The sequence below is a fragment of the Fringilla coelebs genome (assembly GCF_963513975.1).
Source record: "Fringilla coelebs genome assembly, chromosome: 4".
In the NCBI taxonomy this organism is placed as follows: domain Eukaryota; kingdom Metazoa; phylum Chordata; class Aves; order Passeriformes; family Fringillidae; genus Fringilla; species Fringilla coelebs.
In genome coordinates this window covers 47,076,194-47,098,828 of record NC_140032.1, presented here as the reverse complement: position 1 = coordinate 47,098,828, position 22,635 = coordinate 47,076,194, and the positions used below count along the sequence as shown (strand labels likewise).

At 38.5% G+C, this 22,635-nt stretch overlaps 1 protein-coding gene across 1 annotated transcript in view; it reads right to left on the bottom strand.

The window, feature by feature from the left end:
- The window catches only part of COL25A1 (collagen type XXV alpha 1 chain), a gene marked incomplete at both ends in the record, with an annotated part of 290,872 nt that overhangs the window by 16,322 nt on the left and 251,915 nt on the right, over nt 1–22,635 (bottom strand). The window contains 15 exons of the mRNA XM_084204014.1: nt 577–630; nt 1,447–1,482; nt 3,281–3,361; nt 5,421–5,447; nt 5,807–5,857; nt 7,435–7,497; nt 8,245–8,325; nt 8,626–8,670; nt 10,261–10,305; nt 11,195–11,218; nt 14,285–14,362; nt 14,883–14,927; nt 16,879–16,923; nt 17,825–17,893; nt 18,382–18,444. Of these exons, the coding sequence (XP_084060140.1) occupies nt 577–630; nt 1,447–1,482; nt 3,281–3,361; nt 5,421–5,447; nt 5,807–5,857; nt 7,435–7,497; nt 8,245–8,325; nt 8,626–8,670; nt 10,261–10,305; nt 11,195–11,218; nt 14,285–14,362; nt 14,883–14,927; nt 16,879–16,923; nt 17,825–17,893; nt 18,382–18,444 (807 nt within the window). The remainder of the gene's footprint in view (nt 1–576; nt 631–1,446; nt 1,483–3,280; nt 3,362–5,420; nt 5,448–5,806; nt 5,858–7,434; nt 7,498–8,244; nt 8,326–8,625; nt 8,671–10,260; nt 10,306–11,194; nt 11,219–14,284; nt 14,363–14,882; nt 14,928–16,878; nt 16,924–17,824; nt 17,894–18,381; nt 18,445–22,635) is intronic.

Here is a 22,635-nt window from a genome sequence, read left to right as displayed (position 1 = left end):
TGACAGGTTTATAGTTAAAGATTAGAGTTCCTATCCTATTTCCACTAGAGAAAATTTACTGTGAATATTTCAAAATTAAATAGCAGGGCTCCTATCTTCTAAGCTTAAAAAAAAAAAAAAGTTTAAATTTTACAGAGGCTGGACATATTTTTCCTAGATAAGAACATTTAAATGAACAGAGGAGAGAAATACTCTTTTTTTTTTTTGCCATTGCATTCTTATATAAGCAGATCACACTATCTCCTTTTGTACCAGCTTGTTCTCAATTTGCACAACATAATAAAACCAATGAGAATCATGTTCTGTTTGTGGCACTGTGAACTAGAAAGTCCAGTCAATTTCTCACTGATTAGTCATTTCACAATACCAGCTCCCCTGAAGTTAATGAGTTACAACGTCAACCTCAAACAGATAAATGTGTGTGTAAGTAGAGCACACATCCAGTTCTGGGCTGCTCCTCTACAGGTGAGATACTGCTCTGTTCTGGAACATCTGGGCACAGTATGTGTCCCCATATGACATTTTTCCACTGTGGCAGTCACTTTGCAGGGAGGAGCACATGGAACATATACTTACTCTCTCTCCTTTGGGACCTGCAGGGCCATGGGGACCAACTGGGCCATCTATGCCCTACAAAAAGGAACAAAGAGGGTAAGAGAGAGGGCTTGTTCTTACACTGTCCTGTACACAAGAACTAACATGGAATCAATCTTCACTGGTTGAAAATTTGGATTTAATTGTGATGTAACCTATTTGGCTTTCAAAATTCCACCTATAATCTCTCCTGTTCCAAGGCAGAGCGTTCTGTTGGCATTCGCTACATCCATGGAAGCAATCAGATTTACAAAGATCTTAAACTGATTGGAAGAAGTTGGAAGGGTAAAAAAAAAGATTTTAAATTATTGTTTTATTTTTAAAATTAATTATTCTTTAAATTGAAATGTCCACCTGTAAGATGGACTTACCTATTGATGGGATCAGGGAGTATCTTACTTGCAAGATGTAACTCTTTCACTGCATAGATTACTTTATCATTCAAGAAGGCAAAAGATTTAACATCTCTGATGTGTAACATAGCAATGTGTGTAGATGAATCCCAGCACAACCCTTCACTGATTCCATATTAGCACTGAACAGCTCTGTTCTCCTGTAAGCTAAATCCCTAACCTTACTTAGGAAGCCTAGAAACCCAACCAAGGCAGTTGTCCAACCAAAAATCAAAACTAAGCTGCCTTTTTAAGGTTCACCTTAAATGTTCTCCTTCTACAGAGAATTACATTCTCTTTTCCATACATGTTGCCCTAAGAAGCCCCCTCCTATGCAGCATGGAAAATGCCTGCAGCATTTGGCCTTCCTCCCTGTGTGCGGTGAGGAACTTGGCTGGCAGAGCCCTGGGAAGCACAGGGACTGGGTCACAAAGGGGACACAGAAAGACAAGGGACTCACCCGGGCTCCTGGCTTTCCGTCTAAGCCAGATGCTCCCTGTGTGGTGAGGTGGAAGCATGGATGATGGGCACGACATGAATGACAAGAACGTGAGATTAGTAAGCGGTGCTGATGAATAAACACAATTCAAACGTACAGTACACGCTGTGACAGGGTTCTGGAGTGGGTACCACATTACTACAGCATGTTAGTTAAAAATCCACATGAAACACCAAGAGCCTGATTCTGTTCTCACTTCAGTGTAATATCACTGACCCACCCCTGCCCTCACATCAAGTATATTAGAGCAGAATATTGTCAGGCTGTAGGAGCGCTACAAACACCAGATGTTAGGGTGTTTTTGAGCCCGAACACACAAATATTTACTTTGTCATTTACTCGCATGCTTTCTGATTTGTAAATAGCGACAATACTGAATAGTATACACAAAGGAAGAAAAATGTGTGTTAACTGCGATAGGAAATATTTAAGTGCAAGAATACTGCATTATGCGGCCAACAAAATCTGGATCCTGACCACAATGGGCTCATTCATTTCCAAGAGCCCGGGAGACAATCCCATTTCCTGTTTTCCCGTGGCGCTCGCAGGCGCGGGCTGCGGCGGGCGATGCGCCCGAGCATCCTTGGGGCCGGGGGGACCCCTCGTGGGCTCCGCGCAAATAACAGGGCACAGGGCACAGCGCCGCTCGAACACCGGGAATCGTCTGGGAACACCTCCCTCCTAAAAAAGCTAACCTAACCAACCCCCAGACAAACACAACTAAAATCTCCAGCCAACTCAATAAAACGAGCCGGTTTTTGGAACATCTAGCGCTTGGACTTTGCTCCTGGAAATGACATTTAGAAGTAGCAAGCAGGAGCAAGACAAGATCTATGTAAATTTGGAAAACCTAGTAGCATATTTTGTTCTGGAGTCTCTTCTATCTTGTAGCAATTTTCAGAGTATCTGCTCAGGCCTCCAAAGCTCGCTCTCTACAGAGATGTAACTGGCAATGTGAAAATGAGTTTTATTTTTCTCAAAATAAATTAAAATTCTCAGTGACGCTGACCTTGTCCACAGGCCCTGCACATAATTCTTGATAATAATTATCAGAGAGGTTTGTGCTCCTTTGGGTCAGCTACAGCTTTTTTCTCCATTTTACTGTTAAAAATGTAATCACTGGGAGCAATCCTCATACAATAACAACAGCAAAGAGGAAAAATTGAACTCTTTTTCTGAGAAAAAAATAAAGCTGCCTTTTCAGCAAGCTTTCAAACACAAAGTATTTTCTGTTTTATCAACCTAAATTTTAAGAACTCTGATGTCTCCATATTTTTAAGGTTCTTCACTTTTAAGACAAAATTCATGCCAAATACTCAGAATGGGAATTTTCTAAAGAACAAGGAAAAAATAAGAAACCACAACTAAATTACCTAAACCGATTTTTAGCTTTCCTCAATTACACCTCACAATTTGAACTGCAGAATGTAGTAAGAGGAAGAACAACTGAGGAGATGGGGGAAAGGGAAGACTCCTTTTTTAATGGAAACACCATACAACACTTGAATAACAACGGCATGACTAATGCAATGGGGGTGATGACATCCTTGGGACACTGAACACTCTCAACTGACACACAACAACAACAGCAAAAAAAACCTGACAGCACTGGGTTTTACAGGACGTTACTTGGGGTGATAGCACAGATTTGGGACAAAACAAAACAAGACTGATGCTCTGCTCCAACATGGTATATTCTGTGTATGCTATTGAGTAAATCAGAGTTGCTCATGAGGAATAGAAAGAGATGTTTGTGATTTGCACTGAAATTGAATAGTTGGGGTTTTTTACTTACTGGAAGACCAAGGGGCCCTCTGTCACCCTTTTGACCTGGTTCACCCTTCAATCCTTTTAGACCATTTAACCCTGGTTCACCCTAAACGTAAAAGTATAAATGCCAAATTTTTGGTGCTATAATGGGTGTTTAAGCTGGGATAGAAGAAGCCAGTGTCAGAAGTAGCTGCAAATTCCAGTTTGAAACAAATTCAACCTTCTCAGCTTACTGGCAATTTACATACTGATTTAATAGTGAGCAAAAGTATTTGGGAGGTGTCTGCTCAAGATTTAAATTCTGTGTAAAAAAAACTACAGGAAACTTACGGGTAACAGGTTTTTTTTAGTATTTTCCTAATAATTATCACTATAGTTAGATGGTTTGAATTAAGCATGAGTTTCAGGGGGTTTTGGAAATTCTTCAAATCCCATAAACCACCCTATGCAGATAATTCAAACTGAAAGAAAACGTTCATAGAAATGAGCCTCAAAGAACTGTAAGTTTCTACAGTGGGATCTCCTGAAAAGTACATTTGGAAGGAAGCAATACTTTTCCTTACAGTAAACTGGAATTTGCAGCAAAATCTTACATAAGGATATTTTAAACCTTTAAGCATACATAATAAACAGTAACAAGTTAAAAGAAACAGTACAGGTTACACAATGCCAAGCTATTTGGGAGGTCCACAGTTTCTGTGTTCATACAGAGAAATTTTAACAATGTAAGAAATGGCACTTGTTGTGATTATTAAATTATGCACAGGCTATTACACTAAACATCACTAAGATGATAATACTGGACTCAGAGTTGCCAGTAAATCATTCTCTCATAATGAAAAACTGCGTCAGCATGAGTGCTGCTCAGTCAAAGAGAGTATCGACCACACCTGCCTCTTTTGGGAAACAGAAATACATGGGTATTTCATCCAGGCTTCTCCCCATGGCCTCATTGCTAGATTTCCCTTTGATGTATTATGTTACCTTATAGTATATTCATATTAAAAAAAAAAATCTCAGTAGAACCCAGTCTGCTCCTTTAAGTAACTCCAGACATCATCTGCCTGCTTTGCACCCTAAGCAGCCATTTCTTCGTTCTTATTCTATTTGACTTGATGTGACTTTCAGAGCAGTAGCACTGGAAAGGCTGAAGTTTTGGAAACAGACCCGAGAAATCCCACAAAAGCCTGAGTCTCAGGCCAAAAGCCTGAGGTAAAGCAGGGCTGGTGCTAAAATGGAACATACTTGATTTCAAAAAATGATTTATGACTTAGGTTTCTTGAGCCAAGGTAACACGGTTTCATAAGGGGTCAAACCTGTGATTTTCTGTCTTGCAGCTTTAAAAACTCAAAATAAATCCCCAAAACTAAGCAAAAACACCCCTTCTTCCTCTTCCTTTCTTTTTGAGAAAGGTGTGATTAGAGACCCATAGTGATTTAAATGATCATGCCTGACAAGACCACCGGCCTTAATGAATACAGTGTCATGCTGAATTTTAGCTTACTGGTGACTACTGAATTAAAACACAAATTAAAATATTCCAACTCTGCCAAAATGCACTTCCGCTCTCCTGAGCTGTTCTGATGGGCTAAGAGAGTCCCTAAAGAATGTCTATGCTGTGGAAATTGTTCAAAATGTATTGCAGACCTGTCTGACCATGAATCCAGTTTGGAAAACAAGTGCACACATCAGTTTATGATGGTGAACCAGCATAACATGTGAAGGAACTGGTCAGCAAAATCCCTGTCACCTAACAAAGGCCATGGAGACTGGAAGAAGCAGGAGATACAAGAGAGTATAAACGAAGTCGAGTTTATCTGACTTCATTTCTCGAGCCTGTAACATGCTTCTGTAGTCCAAAGTAATTCCAAGGGCAATGGTAGCTTGCCCATAAACAGGAAGCTAAATAATTTAGTGCCACATTCCTAATATTCATACAAAAAATGGACTCAGCTGATGCTGAGGAGAAATAATACACAGAAACAATCACAGACAATTAAAAAAGCTTTTAAGCTGCTAATATTAAAATCTGCTTTAAGGTTTAAGAATATCAGAAACATTTATTAAATGAGGTATGACAAAACATAGCTCCATGCATTAAAGAGCAAAGCATGACACTTTGCAGACATAAAGAGTTTGTCTATTCAAAACAGCTATTAACTTACCTTTGGGCCAGGCAGTCCATGAGGTCCCTGAAAATAAAAGTAATATTTTTCATTACAAAAGTACACCACAATTTTTTGGACTTTTTGCTTTGTAGGGATACAAATTAACCCTGTATTTCTTTACTCTCAAAAGAAATGCAGCTGTCAATAAATCAACAGTAAACACCTGATTCTGAGGTGGAACCAGACCACTAGCATGTGAACAATAACAGAAATGTGCAATTTGTTTCTCCACCTCCTAAGAATTTTAAGACACGCAAAAATTATTTCCAAATTAGGTCCACTCTTCAATGGTTCCATATTCTGATAACACTTTTAGTAAGCAGGCAATAAAGTGGCAAGAGAGCATAGACCATTCCTAGCCCCTCTGTTTCTCCCAAGCTTACCATGGGGCCTGGAGGACCATGTGGCCCTGGTGGTCCAGGTGGTCCTATAATCTACAGATAAAAAACAATGGTATTAAATAATGCAGAGAAAAGAACTCCCACAAAAATACCAGAAGTCAGGCTGACCCTTGTTGGCAAGCACTTACAAAAATAGCTATTCAACAGACAACACTGACAGAGCATCTAGACAGGGCTTTAGGAATGGGAATTATTTTGATTTGAAAGACAGGGTACCCAAAGTGCAGATCTCCCTGTGCCATGTGGCAATGTGCCTGCCTCCAGATTCTTATTCCTAGGGTCTATGATACACTTTAAGACACTATGGGGGAAAAATAATAAATCCCTGTAAAATAAACAATACTGAAATGGGATACTTGATGTTTTAATATTTTATGGTATGTGCTCTGTAGCTCTCTCTTGTACTACTTATTCTACAGAGCTAGAAGGTGATGATGTGTTATTTTATTCCCCCTGAACACTGATGACTGGAAAAGATACTAAATTCAAGCTGGGCTTTGAAGTAATTTCAAAATTGCCCTTTGTCTCTCCTTTTATTTCTTTTAGGCCACTTGTACCAAAAATCCTCTGAGATCACTGAAACAGGAATCGGGTTGCTCAGCATTTAGTGCAAGCATTTTCTGCACTGGTTTTCCATGTTCCTAACAAATGCATGGAAAGAATTTCATGATGATATATCCAGTTTAATATCCCCTCTCTTCCTGGATTTACTCCCAAGGGGTGCTTCCATAACCTGCAGAGCAGCAGCAGGGATGCTAATTCAGGTCTCCAGACTCAGGCACTGCTGTAGCAGCTGTCGGTGGCGGCAAGAGCGGCAACGACAGAGTAGCCCTTTGAAACGTAAGACAGACCCCACCACCTGGGCAATCTCCTGAAAATTCTAAGTCTTCCTTCAAGTGAGAGTAAGCAGAACAGGATGAATGAATTAGTGAACACATTTTTAACAAACTAATCTTCTCCTCATAGTACGAAAATCACAGATGCGGGGTGCCTCCTGCGTCCTGTGCCTCTTTGACTTTTCAGAGCTATGGCTCCTGTCACTAACCTCTGCTCTGAGGTCTGTCATCTTACTGTGCTCTGATAATGAAAGTCACCCACACCATAAAGGCACTACGTAGCAGTTTGTTTGGGGTTTTTGGGTTTGTTTGGTTTTGTTTGTTTGTTTCTTTTTAATGCCGTTATAATGCTTTGGAAAAAAAAAAAACAGGAGAATGTCTGGGCTCACATAACTAGCTCACTACCCTGGGTCCCATATCTGAAGTCAGTCTAGTCTGGTTCTCACTGGACTATCTGAGATTCCCAGAGTATAAGGTGTTGAGAGAGAGATAATGGTTTGTTTGAGTTTTTTCCTTTCTTCCTCTTTTATCTTTTGATTCATTACAGAGCCAGAAGGCTTTGACTGAAGTGTGCACGACTTGCTCATAGTCATAAAACAGAGCAGAACAGGAATTACATATTTACAATTTCTTAAACTGCATTTAGCTCTATTACCAGGAGTCTGCTTATTCTCAGGAAAGATCAGTCATTAATATCAAGTATTGCTCAGAATCAGAAGCTGAGGAACCACTGCTGGACTCCTGTGTTCATTGCAATGCCACACTAAGACTTACTGAAGGACCTTGGGCACCAGGCAAACCAACGTCTCCTTTTTCGCCTTTCATGCCATTGGCTCCCTAAAAATCATTACAAAACAGCATTTATAAGCAGCTGTAATCTTACTAGCAACCAATCCAGAAATGATAATATTTATTGGCAAATAATTATCATTTTAAAAAAGAGTAACACAGCACACATATAAAGGAAATCCTTTCAAAAAATTCTGGCTACTACTTGAAAAATAATTTTTAACTAATATAAACATATGCTTTTATATTGATAGCTATCAATTGTGGCATGATATTTATGACAATTCCTTAAACTGGCAGTCCATTCATGATATTGTACTATGGATACAATTTTGAAATTGTTTCTATTTTTGCTGAGAAATTTCATGTATATGTATATAAATCTATACATATATACACACATACAAAATAGAAGAATGCATCCCATAAATATTCATGCATTTTTTCTCCCTCCTCAATCTAAGTCACCTGAAATTTCCATTCGAAACACAGCTCCTTTCTCCTTCTCCAAGTTGTCCTATATATTACAAGAGAGGTACAACTTTGGTCAGCCTGACAACTAATCTCTTTCTTCCTGACACAGTACTTTTTTTTCACTGTAAGTAAAATGAAAAGTTCTGACAATCTTCCACCTCCTGCTAGATTTGCTGTGAAACAATCTCAGAGTTTTCTCCCTAGTGCTTTCTGTCCCATTTGCAATTTATCAGCACTGTTGGAAATTCCTGATAATGGAAGAGAGAAAAAAAAGGATATTTTTTGCTATAATTAATTAATTAATTAACTTTTCATACTCACTGGTAGGCCAGGCAGTCCAATTCCTCCCTTTTCTCCAGGCATTCCAGGATCACCTGTGTCTCCTTTTGAGCCCTTAGGACCCTAAAATATGGACTTATTCAGCAAGTCATGTAAAACACTGGAGACGTCACCAGAATTCTAGCTTTGATCCTAACAAGCAGAAGTCATGTGCATGTTATATCTTTGCTAGTAAAATGCAGAAATGCAGACACTATTAGATCACAAAATATGCAGCAGCACTATAATGATCTTTATTAATTATCATAATCATAATCCTTAGATTATGAAAACTAAGTTACAACGTGGAACCATGGAAATAATCTCTTAAAACAACCTATGTTGCCCACATGCTCTTCACTATATGCTTTAAACAAAATGTACCTGCTCTCCATCAACTCCTGGAGCTCCTGGGGATCCTGGTTCACCCTGCAAGTGATAAGACAGAACTGGATTATCCCAGCTGCCCCAGACACTAGAGCAAAGAGCCAGAGAAAGTCCCATAATTAACAACAACAAAGCTAGAGAATATTCTGTCAAAAGCATATATTTATTATCTATATTAAATAAACAGCCCACCTGATTATGACATTACACAAACTTTGGGTTGTATAAAGGCCAGACAAGTGCATTAAAAAAAAAAAGGAAAAAGAAGACAAAATTCCCAGGGGTGAAAGGACCCTAATAAAGTGGAAACTTTGCCTGCTACCAGAATAAATACAGAATCATGCCTCCTGATTTACCTAAGGCAGAGCAAAACTTCATGCTTTCTCCCTATTATAAATCACCCAGTGAAGGAATTCAAATTCATCACATTGTCTTATGACCAGTTCCGGGGTACCATCCTCTAAGGGAGCAAGTCATGGTGATGGATGGAGTTGATGACATTAGAAACAAGCTCCTGTGATGTTGAATTCTGCTTTACATTGTAAATTTTGAATGAGAACGCTCACCTATAGAAAGGAACACAACCTCTTCCACATTCCAATTTCTCTGTTTTACTACATACTCCATGTTGCAGAATTGCTGGGTAGATGATAAATGCAAAAAACAATTTCTGCACACTTAACTGTATACTCTATTATCAATTTTCACACAGAACGAACCTTGCTTCTTTCTGTGGGAAATTCTCAATTCACAATTTCTCAAAACAATGTGTATTGTGATGTATTTCCATATGAAATACTGGATAAAGTCTAAAATTGACATGTCTAATACTGTTATTGAAAATGCACACATTTGTTCTTGGAATAGCATAGACACACCAGGAGAAGATGCAGTATCTAGTATTTAAGAAAGAGGAGAAACATCTCAACTAGTGTAAAAGCCTTTAGGGAGAGTCCAATAACTTCAACACTTCTTTTTTGAGTACAGGCAAATTTATTATTTAAATTTTATAGAACAGTGCAGCATATGGTACTCATATTCTCTGTGTGGGCTGCTCACTAACCCTTCTGTACTACTTATAAGCACCAGCCAGGTGGTATTGGCAGGTTTGGGTTTCCAGCCAGGCTCCTGCCCACATGTGTACACTGTAATTTTTACTGACATTAGACAATACTGCACTTATTTGGCTGGGTGCCCCCGTGACAGAAAAGCTGCATTCACATGCACTCACATGGTGGCCAGTGGTCTTGCACACAGTTTTGCCCATCTGACTCCCACTCAGCCAAAAGTGAGGCATGGGAACCACTGTCTGGTTGTGTGGCTGTTTTGCAAAGTCCTTGGGAGCAACCTTGGTGCCAATCCCTGAGCGAGATGCTTCTGCACTCTTCAGTTCTAATTAATTTTGCTGGTCCTTAGTTAAGCATCTCTGTGTGGCAACTAAACAAGGCACCTATTTTGGAAAGCTACATCTCAAGAATCTGGGATATAAAGTTGGAAACATGACATATTTGTTAAATTTACAGTTAAACAACTGTGCTGGAAAGCTCCATCTACCAGTACATACACATCATTTAAAAAAACCCCAAAAATACTCCACCCTTAAGATACAATGAGTAAAGTAAGAAAGATCACCTTTGACCCTTGCAGCCCTTGGGGTCCTGGTGGTCCTGGTGGTCCCTAAACAGAAACAAACAAACCTCTCAGCTTTTAAATAAACTCCCGAAGAACTTGTCATGTAAGCACAGGGCGAATGTTAATACAGCTACTGTAACAAAATGGGTTAGATTTTTAACACAAGGGAAACCAAGAGTAGTTATGGACAAGTTGTTAACCTATCGCAGCTCTCAACAACCACGACACTACCACAAAAACCAGTGTTAAAATAACAGTAAAACTCATATTTTATAATAAAATCCTCTGCTCCTATTGATGAAATGGCACTGCTTCCCCCAATGGAAGGGAGACCAAAACCCACTCATATTTGCCAGCCCTCACTGCCTGATCCAAAACAATCTGAGACCGAGAGAAATCGCCAATCAGCTGTAAAGAGGATTCTGCTGAAAGATGCTAAGTGCATCTGGGGACACTCAGTGCTTTGTGAATTTGCCATGGAATTAGCTGTAACCATTTATTTAATTTCTACCTCAGGCTGTGGACACAGTGTCATGTATCAAACACTGGTCTGGATGGTGCATAGTGGGGATGTTTTAAAAAAACCCCACAACAACATTTAAAACTTCCCTGCATTAATACAAAGAAAGGGTATGTCCAGAAGGGAAAATACAACTAACAGCTATCTTGTAGAGAAGAACTTGAAACAAAAAAGGATGTGCTTTCCCAGTCTCGAATTTAAATGAACTGAAGTTCTGCCATTAATCAGAAGGAGCAGAATTGGTTCCTTTCAACAATGGGACTTCTGCTATGGGAACACCAAGCAAAGAAGTCAACACGTTATGATGAACCAGGCTGACATCCAATGAAGACATGTCCTGAGCAGAATGATGAACATGCTGCAGCACAAAGAAGTTCCAGGCACACAGAAAGTCATGCAACAGTAATGAGTTACCGTGACAGTCAGGGTGGCAATCCTCTGTTGGCAAAAGGTATTAACAAGAGTTGTCAGCAGCAGAATTAAACAATGATACAAGTAATTCTGTTTGCTACAGTTATAATCTCCACAGAACCCATGCTGCATGTGGGACACGCCATGCCTTCAAAAGCACTAATAAAACCCTTGTTCTTTTTAAATCTTGGTCTTGTATTAGCTGCTTGGTTTCTGTGGGAATTAGATGAAGGCAGTACTTTTGTACAATGCAAGAGATCAAATAAACAATGACTAAATAGCAAAATCTAAGCAGAATGCTTCAAAAAGGTAAGAAAACATAATGGGTTGGGGTCTGAAGTTGACCAAAAGACTAGCCCTATGCTTTGTAATATCTGCAGGATTTGCACCAACGTTTAACTAATAAACACGACTCCTGAAGTGGAGCTGTAACATCAATTTTCATATAAAAATGCAGTTCAAAATCCAAAACTGACAGCCCACACAGCCATATACACTTTTCTGATACAATTCTACTTTGGATTCTTGTAAAGACAAAAGATATTTTCGTCATGGAAGGAGGCAAAATACCTTGACCTGTCACGTTGTTTTTGTTTTTTTTTTTATTTTTTATTTTTTACCAAAGAATCTAGAAGCAAGTGGAAAAGTATTAAAATGGAATTTAAATGCTTGTCTATATTTTTAAACAGAGTAAAACTCCCATATATGGCAGCTCACACAAGTTCTTTTGCATGTGAAGAACTTACTGGCCTACATGGAACAAGAAATACCTTGCTTTTATAATTATTATCCAATGTGCAAATAAAATTTGCAGACCTTCTGTTTTAAGCTGTAAAAGAATCTCCACATGTCAGTGCAAAAATATGTATTGTTGGCAAAGATCTGGAACCTACTCAATACAAAGTACCTGAACAAAGTTGTTTTCTAACACATGGCTTTAATATACTCATATTCTTTGTATTTCAACATATTAATGGAAATATATCCAGAACTTTAAAAACACTTAAAAGTTCAGGTATGAGCATATCTAGGTATGAAAACCTAAAATAACTATTGCAAAGAACTGCTTACATGTGTACAGTCACAGATCCCTTTACAGTTGCAGATATTTTATATATATTATATATATAATATATATTATATATATAATATATATAATATATATTATATATATTATATATATTATATATATACCTAATATACAGATACCTAATGCTGTAGCTCCTACAAAGGTTAAACTTTTGAAACTACTGCTTTTTGCCCTGGGAAATTCTGCAGAATAGGTGTGAAGAGCAATTTTGACAGAGAGATGAATTTTGTATTTGATCCTCCAAGAGAAAGCTACATACTCTCAGCAGGGGTCTTGCTCAAACCATGATGACAATTTTAAGATTGCACATGAGATTGAATAGGAGGCACCAGGCAAAGTAACTAAATTGCTAGACTGCTTCATGATTTATTACTGAATTCTAGCAAGAGACAAGCAGTCCATATCTTGCAAACTCTTGTCAACTTCTTAAATCTGCAGGCCAAATTCTGTGCAAGTTCACAGTTCAGTGCTGAGCACTGAAGTTCTCATGTGCTTTTGGGAGAGAACTGCAAATCTCAGAGCCCCTAAGAATGTGGCACCAGAAGACTTAGGAATGGGTGTTTGCCATCTGAAAGGACTGAGCTGGATTTGGCAAGGATATTTTTGACTGATCCCATATAATCTTACTTACAACCTCCTTGCACAGACATTCCCATTAATATCAATTATTTGTTGCCCTGGATCAGAAGGTGATGACATTTGGATTGATTTGCAATGGGATAAAGGCTTTCTAGACTGTTTCAACCACTGCAGAAGGCTTTAGTCCACTTTTAAGGCTGCTTTATGTGCTGCAGCTTTTCTGAGGAAGCTTGAAACTAACACTGATGGCAGAGTTACAATACAAAGACAGAATATAGGAGATACAGGGGCTAAAGCCCCTGCTAAATCTCTGTCTGGTAATACACAACATGAATTCCAGGCTACTTTAGGCACGTAACTCGGAGAGGGATTTAGGAGACTGAAAGTTGTGTGTCTGAAGTCCCTTACAAGCAGACCAAATGAGGCAAACATAATGCAGAGCCTCACAACATGTCTATGCAGGCCTCCCCACAGACACGGTGAAAGAATGGACTCAGCCTTAGTGACATACAAGGCTTTTAGATTTTAGTCAAGGCAGTGAGGTTTTTTTATTTTTTGAAAGCATCTTGGAAACCAAATGACTGGTCAGACATTTACCCACTCCCACTGCGTAAATGTAAGAAAAAAGTTCAGTGACTTCAGTGAGAAAGTGATCAGATGCACAATGAGCCAAATCCAGTCTTCGGTTTCACATAAGCAAGCCATTCACTTTGGTGGAGTTATACTGCACAGAATTTGCATCTGAGTATGCTGCAATGTAAATCACCTTGACTGCAATGACATATGTCATCCTGGTCCTTTGCTTTTTATGCAAACACTCATTCATTCTTTTGGTAACCCCACTTTAATCCTCCACACTTTTCTGCATACCAGTCAAAATAGGTTTTCCAGAAATGAATAAGTGAGAAGACTGGTGCTTGGTCTACTTAATGTACTCAAGTTGCTGATTGAATCCACAGCTTGCTAATGGAACCATGTTACATGGTTTCCAAATCTCAAATATTCTGCTCTTTGCATTTTACAGGAAGAGGAGAAGGAAAACAAAGAAAAAAAAAGAAATGTCAATATTACAATATATGAATTGAAAAGCAGACACTTCTGTTGAACCTGTGTATGTGGTTTATTACATTAATTCAGCACTAAACACCAAAGCCAACAATGAATTAGTTTCATCCTGATTAGGTGATGTCAGTATTCTCCAGGGAACGTGAAACTAATTCACTCAGCTAGTTTGTATCAGGGAAATGGCTTTTCTAGCACAGAAAACCTGGTTTCCAAATATAGAAAGTGATACCTGATTAATAAGCTCAACAATTTTGCACACAAAATGTTTTCAAGCTCTAGGCAAAAGAGAAATACAATGCTGTTAAATGACTTTTTCCCAGACCACACTAAGGCAATTCAACCTTGTTAGGTTTGCATACCTGCAGAGCTTCATGGATATTGCCATTATAATCAATTATCTCTGTTGCACCTTGATCACCCTTCTGTCCAGGTGGTCCCTGTAATACATTTTCCGTTAGAATTTTGAGATAACTGCTGAAGACTATTTTAGACTCTTAACTACTGACACATGCTTTGACTTGATTGTGGTGTGTTAGACTCTAACTGTACTTGCAATATACCACTACAAAACACAGAATTTGAAGTAAAACATTTTTTCTAATAAAGATAAATAAGCAAGTCAGTACAAAGTGACTTGTGCTGCTGTGGGAAAGAAATACATAAAACCTCAGAGGGAAGACACTTAAGGATGTTCCTACACTTTAGTTCTGTATTGGCAGTGAACAGGGTCAGAACACCTGGTTTTAACATCCTGCCCACAAAGTGGGGATTGCAGACTGCTCCAAATAGTGGCAAGTGGTGTTAGCCATATTAATTTCCAGTTAGCAACCATGTTCCAACAGTGTCAAGTGCCCAATTTCACCCAGAGTTCTAACTACAATTACTGCTACAATTTCAGTTCACATGGTCTGAATCTAAGGGTACAAAACAAAGAGCTGAGATGAGAAGTAGACTTACCCGTGGACCCATAGATCCCGTGTCACCTCTCTCACCTGGATCACCCTATGTAAAAATGATACATGAAAAAAACCAGATATGCTATTTGACAATATATCACATAGTTCTTCCCTTTAAAATATGTTTTCTTACATGAACTGGTTTGCAGGGCCTCTTATCCTAAACAGAATGTGAATCATATTTAATGAAAGGAAAAAGTCCTTCAAAATCTGTGTACTGGTAGAATCGACAATGATGCATTTGGTTCCAAGTGAATATTAGAGTATTGTATTGGTTTGCAACAAAAAATTGTAAAGAACCAAAAGAATTACCAGATTACCAATTAAGCAATTTATGTAACATCCCTACTCTTAATGACACTACTATCAAAAGCTTAAGAGAATACTAGAGAAATGAAATTACTCAGTCTGAAACCAGTCAAAAACTTCTTCAAATGTGTGTTTCAAAATATATAAACTTTTCTTTTTATGATCATTCCTCCACTAACCTTCTGAACTTCCCTGGTCTGAGTCACTGAGTCCCCTACAAACACAACTGTACTATCAGATTTAGAGTTTCTTGATGCCCTTTCTGTGACAGGCTTAAGACCATTACCAGCTTACACACAGCTTTTTATTCCTGGCTATTAGTAATATGCCTCAAATAATGGAGAGAATTTCAAGCATGTATGCATTCATATCCCAGCATCCACAATTCATTTCCCAGTCACTTTCATAGCAAGGTCTTATATTTTAATTTTAATATCAAAAGTAATATGGGTAAGAACTGCAAATTTTGCTCCTGTTGACATCTAGAGAACTTTGGTAAAAGTCAGGAGAAGAATGATTAATTCACCACTAGTAACAGAACAGAAAACTTTCATAGAGCCAATGGAGAGCAGGCTGGTGGCAGGGCATAATCAAGGTTGTACCATCCGCCTTTCCCATTAGTGCTGCTTTGGCAGAAGCTAGTGAACATTGGAACTGCTCAAAAATGAAGTTCCCCACCACTAGACTGACTTCTGTGGGCCAGATTTTCATGACAGGCATGCAGGTAAAATGAAAATCACATATCCCTTTTTGATAAAAAGGGAATTAAAGGGGATATCTCTATAATTTTGGTGTGTGTGGGAGGTGCCCAGGTACTGTAGAGAAATGAGAGGCTGATTTACTTTTCTGCTCTCACTCTGATACTTTAATTCCCTAATCAGTTCCCTTGCCTTCCAACGCTTCTTTCTGGTAGGAATGAGTGAGGTTAAATGGCACTTGTTTAATCACATCTTTAAGCACTTAAGGCCACTCTTCAAGGACCTTACAAGTACTGCAAACAGTATCACACCAGCCTACATTGTCCTGTTGCCCTTATTCTGACAGTAGACCTGTCAATAACTACCTACACAAGTACATTTTCATCCCTAATACAACATGAAGGAATCCAGTGGGAACAGTATTTGCACAGCAGACAAAGTAACAGAAAAACCATACATTTTATCTCTCCATGTACGTGAACCAACTATATCTACAGAAAGATAAATGGGTAGATATAATCCAAGTCATCTTTTTAAAGCAGGTAAAACAGCAACACAGTCAACAACTCTTGCCTTTGTTGGATTTCTGCCCATCATATCTCAGCCTGCAGTTCATGGAATACCTCTGATTCCTAGCTCATCAGTTTGGATCCATAAAATTATTGCAAACCAAATAACAGCAGAGTCAGGCATTGGGTCTTGGCATGTGGGAAGACTAACATCAGTTACACAGAGAGAAACCAAGTTGCATGAGGAAAACAGCAGCAGAGTGGAATGGATGTTCTAACAGAAAAAGGATTAGAATCACAGTGTTCAAAACCCACGTGACATAACTAAATTTTTTATCTAAAATTGAAGGTCAGAAGGTTTCACTTATAAAGAACACTGCAGATTGTTACAGGTTCTTTTAAAGAGAAATGTTACAAATAACTGATGCTAAAAAATCATCATGTTAATTAGTCCCCTGATGACAGTTTCTTTACTACTAACCTTTGACCCTTTGGGGCCTCTAGATCCAGGTTCACCTGTTTTCCCCTGTTTGAAGGAAGATAGGAGAAAAATGGTAGAGAAATGGAGTGCAGAGAAAAAGAAATTAGTAATCACTAACTACAGTTTGGAACAGCAGAAACACTTTATATTGATATTACCAAGATAATGAATTTTTAAGGTATTTATTTTAATAGCACCCAGATAAATATATTAATTAACACTAGAGTACAATGGTCACAGATTCCACTCTTCCAAAGGAAAAATAGTATTGGCATTAGTAAAGATAGGCATCATTATCACTGGTTTTCAGAAATGAGCTATGTCATTCCATTGATCCTGAGAAATGATAGCCAAGAGATAGAGAAGACAGCTAAATATTCTAACAGAAGGAGATTAAAATAAAGTGTTATCACAACTTTTTTTCCTAACAGTACAGATGAATACAAACTAACTGGCCAAGGAGCACAAAATTAACCTTATTGTTTTCAAAATCCATCAGGAAAGAAAAACTTGACAGTATCAACACCAGAGGAAATATTAAGACAATGCTAAAAGTAGTTAGAATGATCTCTTAGAGAGTTAGAAAACAGCATGCAAAATGGATTTTCTCTGCATTCAACTGCTACAGTGGTCAAAGAGTTCAAACTTCAATGCTGAAAGTTAGGGACCTGGAGGTCAGTACTTCAGCTGGAATGAATTAGGCCAATTCCATGACAGTGTATGTAGGTAGTGTCTTTACTTTGTAGACCAAATAAAAGTCCATTCAGACTGCAGTTCACAGCTGTGAACACAAAACTGCCATTGTCTTCTGGACTGAAGCAGAGCATCTGACAGCATTTTCATTTGAAAGTTCACTCACCAAGTTTTGTTCTACTTTTCAGCAGGCAAAGATGTGTTCATAGGTGTAAAACTAACAAAACATTTCCAGTGTAAAAATCAGACTGACCTTTGGTCCAGGGATTCCAGGTTCACCTCGCTCACCCTTCCCAACAGGGCCTGCCTCTCCTCTGTCACCCTATTGAAACAGACACACATATATCACAAAATACTGGGCAGCCTTTAGCCCACCACCAACTCAGCAGGATCAAAGAAACTAAGCAACTAGAAGAAACAGTGGTTTAGTCTATCTGTATTTTCAGAATCTGCTGAGTAGTATCAAAATTCTGCTTCCTGCACAAAGTTTCAAGTAATCTTCCCAAAAAACCCCATGTTTATGAAAATATAGTTTCTTCAATCATGCCTATTTTGCCTCTTGAACAACTAAATTTGGAGATTCTAACATGAAAAAAGATGACTTATTGATTAAAGTTACGATGTAATATTGGCCTTCACATTTTTTGAGGGCACCTACATGAATATCTATATATCGATCTCATAGCACCGGTCCATGACTTTTCACATTTTCTCCAATAGTAGCCCCAGTCTCTGCTACTTGCTGAGGAAAGCTGAATTTGACATCAGCTCAAGGGGCTTCACACCACAGCATTGGCCTGTTACCCTTACCTTTGTTCCTGGTAGCCCTGGCAACCCAGGTTCTCCTTGTGGACCAATGAAACCTGGTTCACCCTTTAAAAACACAATATGAGAGGGTTACTGATTTAGCAGCACACAATTATACCAACACAAGTTTATTTTGGGCGGTATTTTTCCCGGTACAGCTTACAGCTCTCCAGCTGTGATGTAACAGTTCTACAGAAGTACTTTTTGTCATGGGTTACTTTCATCAGCACAAATTCCTGTAGCAAGCCACCATGCAGCAGATGAGATGCAAATGAAGCTGAAGGTGTCAAACGTGGGGTTTATGAGGTTAAGGATGTTAATATGCAACCTGGTCTGTAATGTAACACATCAAACTATTATCCAAGCAAGTCTGAATGCAGGAGGAGAGGTCTGAGCGTTCCTAAATTTAAAAAGGGACAGTTCATTTCAGTGATGTGTTTTGAGGTGGTTTCCTACTGCAGCATGGGAATAGATGGGCAGAAATGCTGTGTGACAAAGCAGTGACAAATGGAGATGGCAGTGTTTGGGATGTGTTGCCTCTTCTTTTGAGTGAGAGACTTATAGTACCATGGTACTTTCCCTCCTCATTCTGACAGTAAAATACTTCAGTTCTCTGTGCCCAGACAATTTCTTGGGCTGTGAACAGCTGGGAATAAGCCACAGCTCTCCTCATTCCCTCTTTGTTCTGCCCCCTTCCTTCCCATTCAATTGTACAAAGAGGACAGACGAGAAAGCAAGAATCAAGCAGAGTTGCAGCAGAAGCAGCACTGAGCAGAAGAGTAAGGCCATATTTTATTACCCATCTCCATGTCTGAAGAGAGACAATGCAAGATTAATAAGCCATATGCTTTCCTTCACAAACTCCCCAAATAAGCCTTCCTGCTATTTAATCTTGCATATTTTTTTCAGATATATTTGAACCAAGAACATATATCCACAAGCTATTGTAAATTATAAAATCAGTTATGTAACCCAATTAATATTTATTTAATTAGCCTTTTTGCAATATCCCTGAACTTAATGACTAAAAATTACCCATCAAATGCCTCTTAAAATAGCTAAAAGACAGACAGATCATAATACTGTAGTGATATCATTACTGACAATATACAGAGACAGTGCATATGAGCAGTTGAATAATACTTCATCTCTTCCCCTCCTTAGAAATACAGGTATGCTGCACATGGAGAGCAATTAGGACCCATTCATCTGTGCTCTCATCAGCAATCCATCATTAACAGTTCAAAGCCAAAGAAATCTTCCCTGTGGTTATATCAAGGATGACAGCAAGCTCCCAGAGACCTCCATTTAGCTTATAAAAAAATACAAGTAAATAATGAGCTTTCTCACATGAAATTCCAGCTGGCTGTGATTCAAAATATGGTAAAGAAATAAACTGAGACAAACATGTCTCGGAGAAGCAAGTGGGGTTTTCTATTTGCTCTCATAAGGAGAAAACCTTAGAGTTTATGTAAGTCTATATATTAATACATACCAGCAAGAGTAACATAAGGTTGTCACTGCAGACGGAAGCACTTTAATTTCAGTAAATGAAGAACAATGCAGCTCCAATCATTTATTTTAGAATGAGAAGGTACTCAACAGCCCCATGTTGTTTTAATACTGAATTTGCCTGGGCTAATTTTTTTGCCAGCTTATTATAAGACTTCAGGCAGAAAAAATACACAGTGACTACATGATTCTTTTCAGTGGTAAGGCTTAGAAGTGTCACTCAAAGGCTGATGCAGTTTTTGAGTTAAATTCTTTTCTTTGCTCAGGACTATACCAACTGCACACTACAAGAAAACTTCTGGCCAAAGTCCAAGAAGCAGCCCCACCTTCCCCCAAAATCCCTAAAGAGAGAAGAAAAAGATGCTTGGCAAAAGCTAGTGGAATTGATAATGGTATAAGTTGGCAGTTTAATTAGCATAATTAGAATACAGGTCTTATATGGCTTTAAAATGTTTTGAAATGTGGAGTGGAAGAAGTGGTGTGTCAGCAGAGAGCAGGAACTGCCTGGGTGAGCAGCAGCTCTGCTGGGCAAGATGCAGCAGTTACGGTGGATGCCAAGCTGAACGTGATCCAGCGGGGTATTCTTATCACACATGAAACAAACTGCAGTAGTTAAAACCTGGCTACATAAAGATAAACATGCAATTCTCCCTCTATCCACTGCTAGAGAGGGTAAGCAGAACAAAAAACAGATCTGATTTACCATCTGAACTAAGCTTCTAAGTAAAAAGACAATGTGTTTGGTTTGAAACTAAGCCATGTCTTCTCTAATATTTCAAATCTCTTGAGTGCAGCCGCGGCATAAGGCGTTAAGTAAAATGTTCATTGGGTATACTTCTGCACCCTGCCATAATATTGATGACTTTGTGCTTTATGCTATCTTTTATGCCACTCAGATAGCAAAAAACCAACCAAACAAAAAAGGAATCTATCAAAATTGGCACTGCCAGTGATGTGTGAAATGCAAAGAAAACAGTTTCCCCTCAGTAAGGCATGCTGGTGTCCCAGTTATGCAAAGGCAAAGAAAAGACCTTTATGATTAGTCCATGACACAAAGGAGATTCCACAGCTGTACAGGAATGTGGTTAGAAAATTAAGAATTAAAGGCTTTAGCTTTTTTTGTAAATATATGACATATTTGATTTAGCTGGCACATTGCAGCAGGAAAGCAAGGGTAAAGGCTGACTTGGGAGGGCACTTGACAACACTGCAGCTCTGGTGTTCACTGAAGCACCTCCTGTTCATAAGTTTCTTCCTTAAATGAACTCAGAATTTTTTCTAGCTACCGGGAAAGGCTGAGAGGAATGCAAGGGATCAGAGTCACCAAGACTTGACATACTTTTCCAAACATCTCGCTACAACTTCTTATAATAAAATCAAGGTTTTATCCACTTAGAATGCACAGCAATCTTCTTTGCCTGCTAAAGCTGGGACAGGGAACACAAAATCTGTAATACTGCAATCTGAAGTACTGTTTGACAGCTGTATAGAAAGCCATCAGCAAATGATGACTCTGTTACATATTTTAGTTTTTAGTTTAACCCTTTGGTATAGTTATGAAATCACTGCTTAGAAACCACCACATTGCACAAAATGTCAACAAGGCATTTTCAGCATTCAAACTTCATCCACTGTTAGACTTGGAGCGACTTGTATTAATCACAACACAGGAAACTTGGTTTAAAAAAAAAAAACCAACAAGCTTGTGAATTTCTTCCAGGCTACAGAAGAGATGTGTTATGATATTAAGAATAATTTTCAGTGTCTTTATGTGTTAATATTTTAAGAGACTACCCCCACGCATGCTCATTTTCATTCTCAAGTATTTGCAGACTGTGGAAATACTAGAGGATCAGATACCAAATTATATACTAGCATTCACAAACATTGTTAATACTCATTTTCACCTCTTATAACAGTCTGAAGCAGAAAAGGGCCCTAAAACGCCGTAAACCTGGTGCAACGTGAGCGTAATCAGAATTTCATATTAAAAAGTCACCTTGTTATTTATTTCAGAGGATAGTCAGATTTTTATGAGGGTTATTATCCAGACATAATTAAAACTGGTTTTCATGATGAGCAAAGCAGAGGCTAGCTTTGATACTAGAACCACTTTAGTTCACTCTCACTGTCAGCTTAAAGTTTTACAGAACCCATGATGCCTAAAACTTGGACTTTTGCTTAAAAAAGGTAGAGCAGTTGAAATAACATTTTCACTGCCGGTTTCTGTTTTAAACATCACTAATTTGGCAAATGTTTATTAACAGTGTAGTTCTAATACCATATTTGGTCAGAATTAGCCTCCATTGTACATGTGGGACACACATCACCATCATTATTTGAAACCTTGTTCTCACAGACACACCTATTCCTCTCCTAGTGCTTGAAATACAAAGCTTTATGCTGATACAAGCAATCAGCAGAGAACAGCAGTTGTTGGGTACGCTGTTTTCCCACCAAAGTTTCTTCCTCCTTTAATCACTCTCCTAATGACTATACAATAAATTTTCACATCCAGATCAATGAATTCCTAAAAAAAGAAACCTGTGCTGCAGGAAGACATCCAAACCACAACTTTCCTGTAACAACGAAATAAATTCTCTTCCATTTCTGAAATTACCATCCTACTTGTAAGTGCCATGGTTACCTTACTATATTCCAGCTACATCAGATTATTACAGTATTTTCTCCAAGCTACAGAAATGTGACTAAAGCAACCCTCAGACCATGAATTTGAAAGGAGAA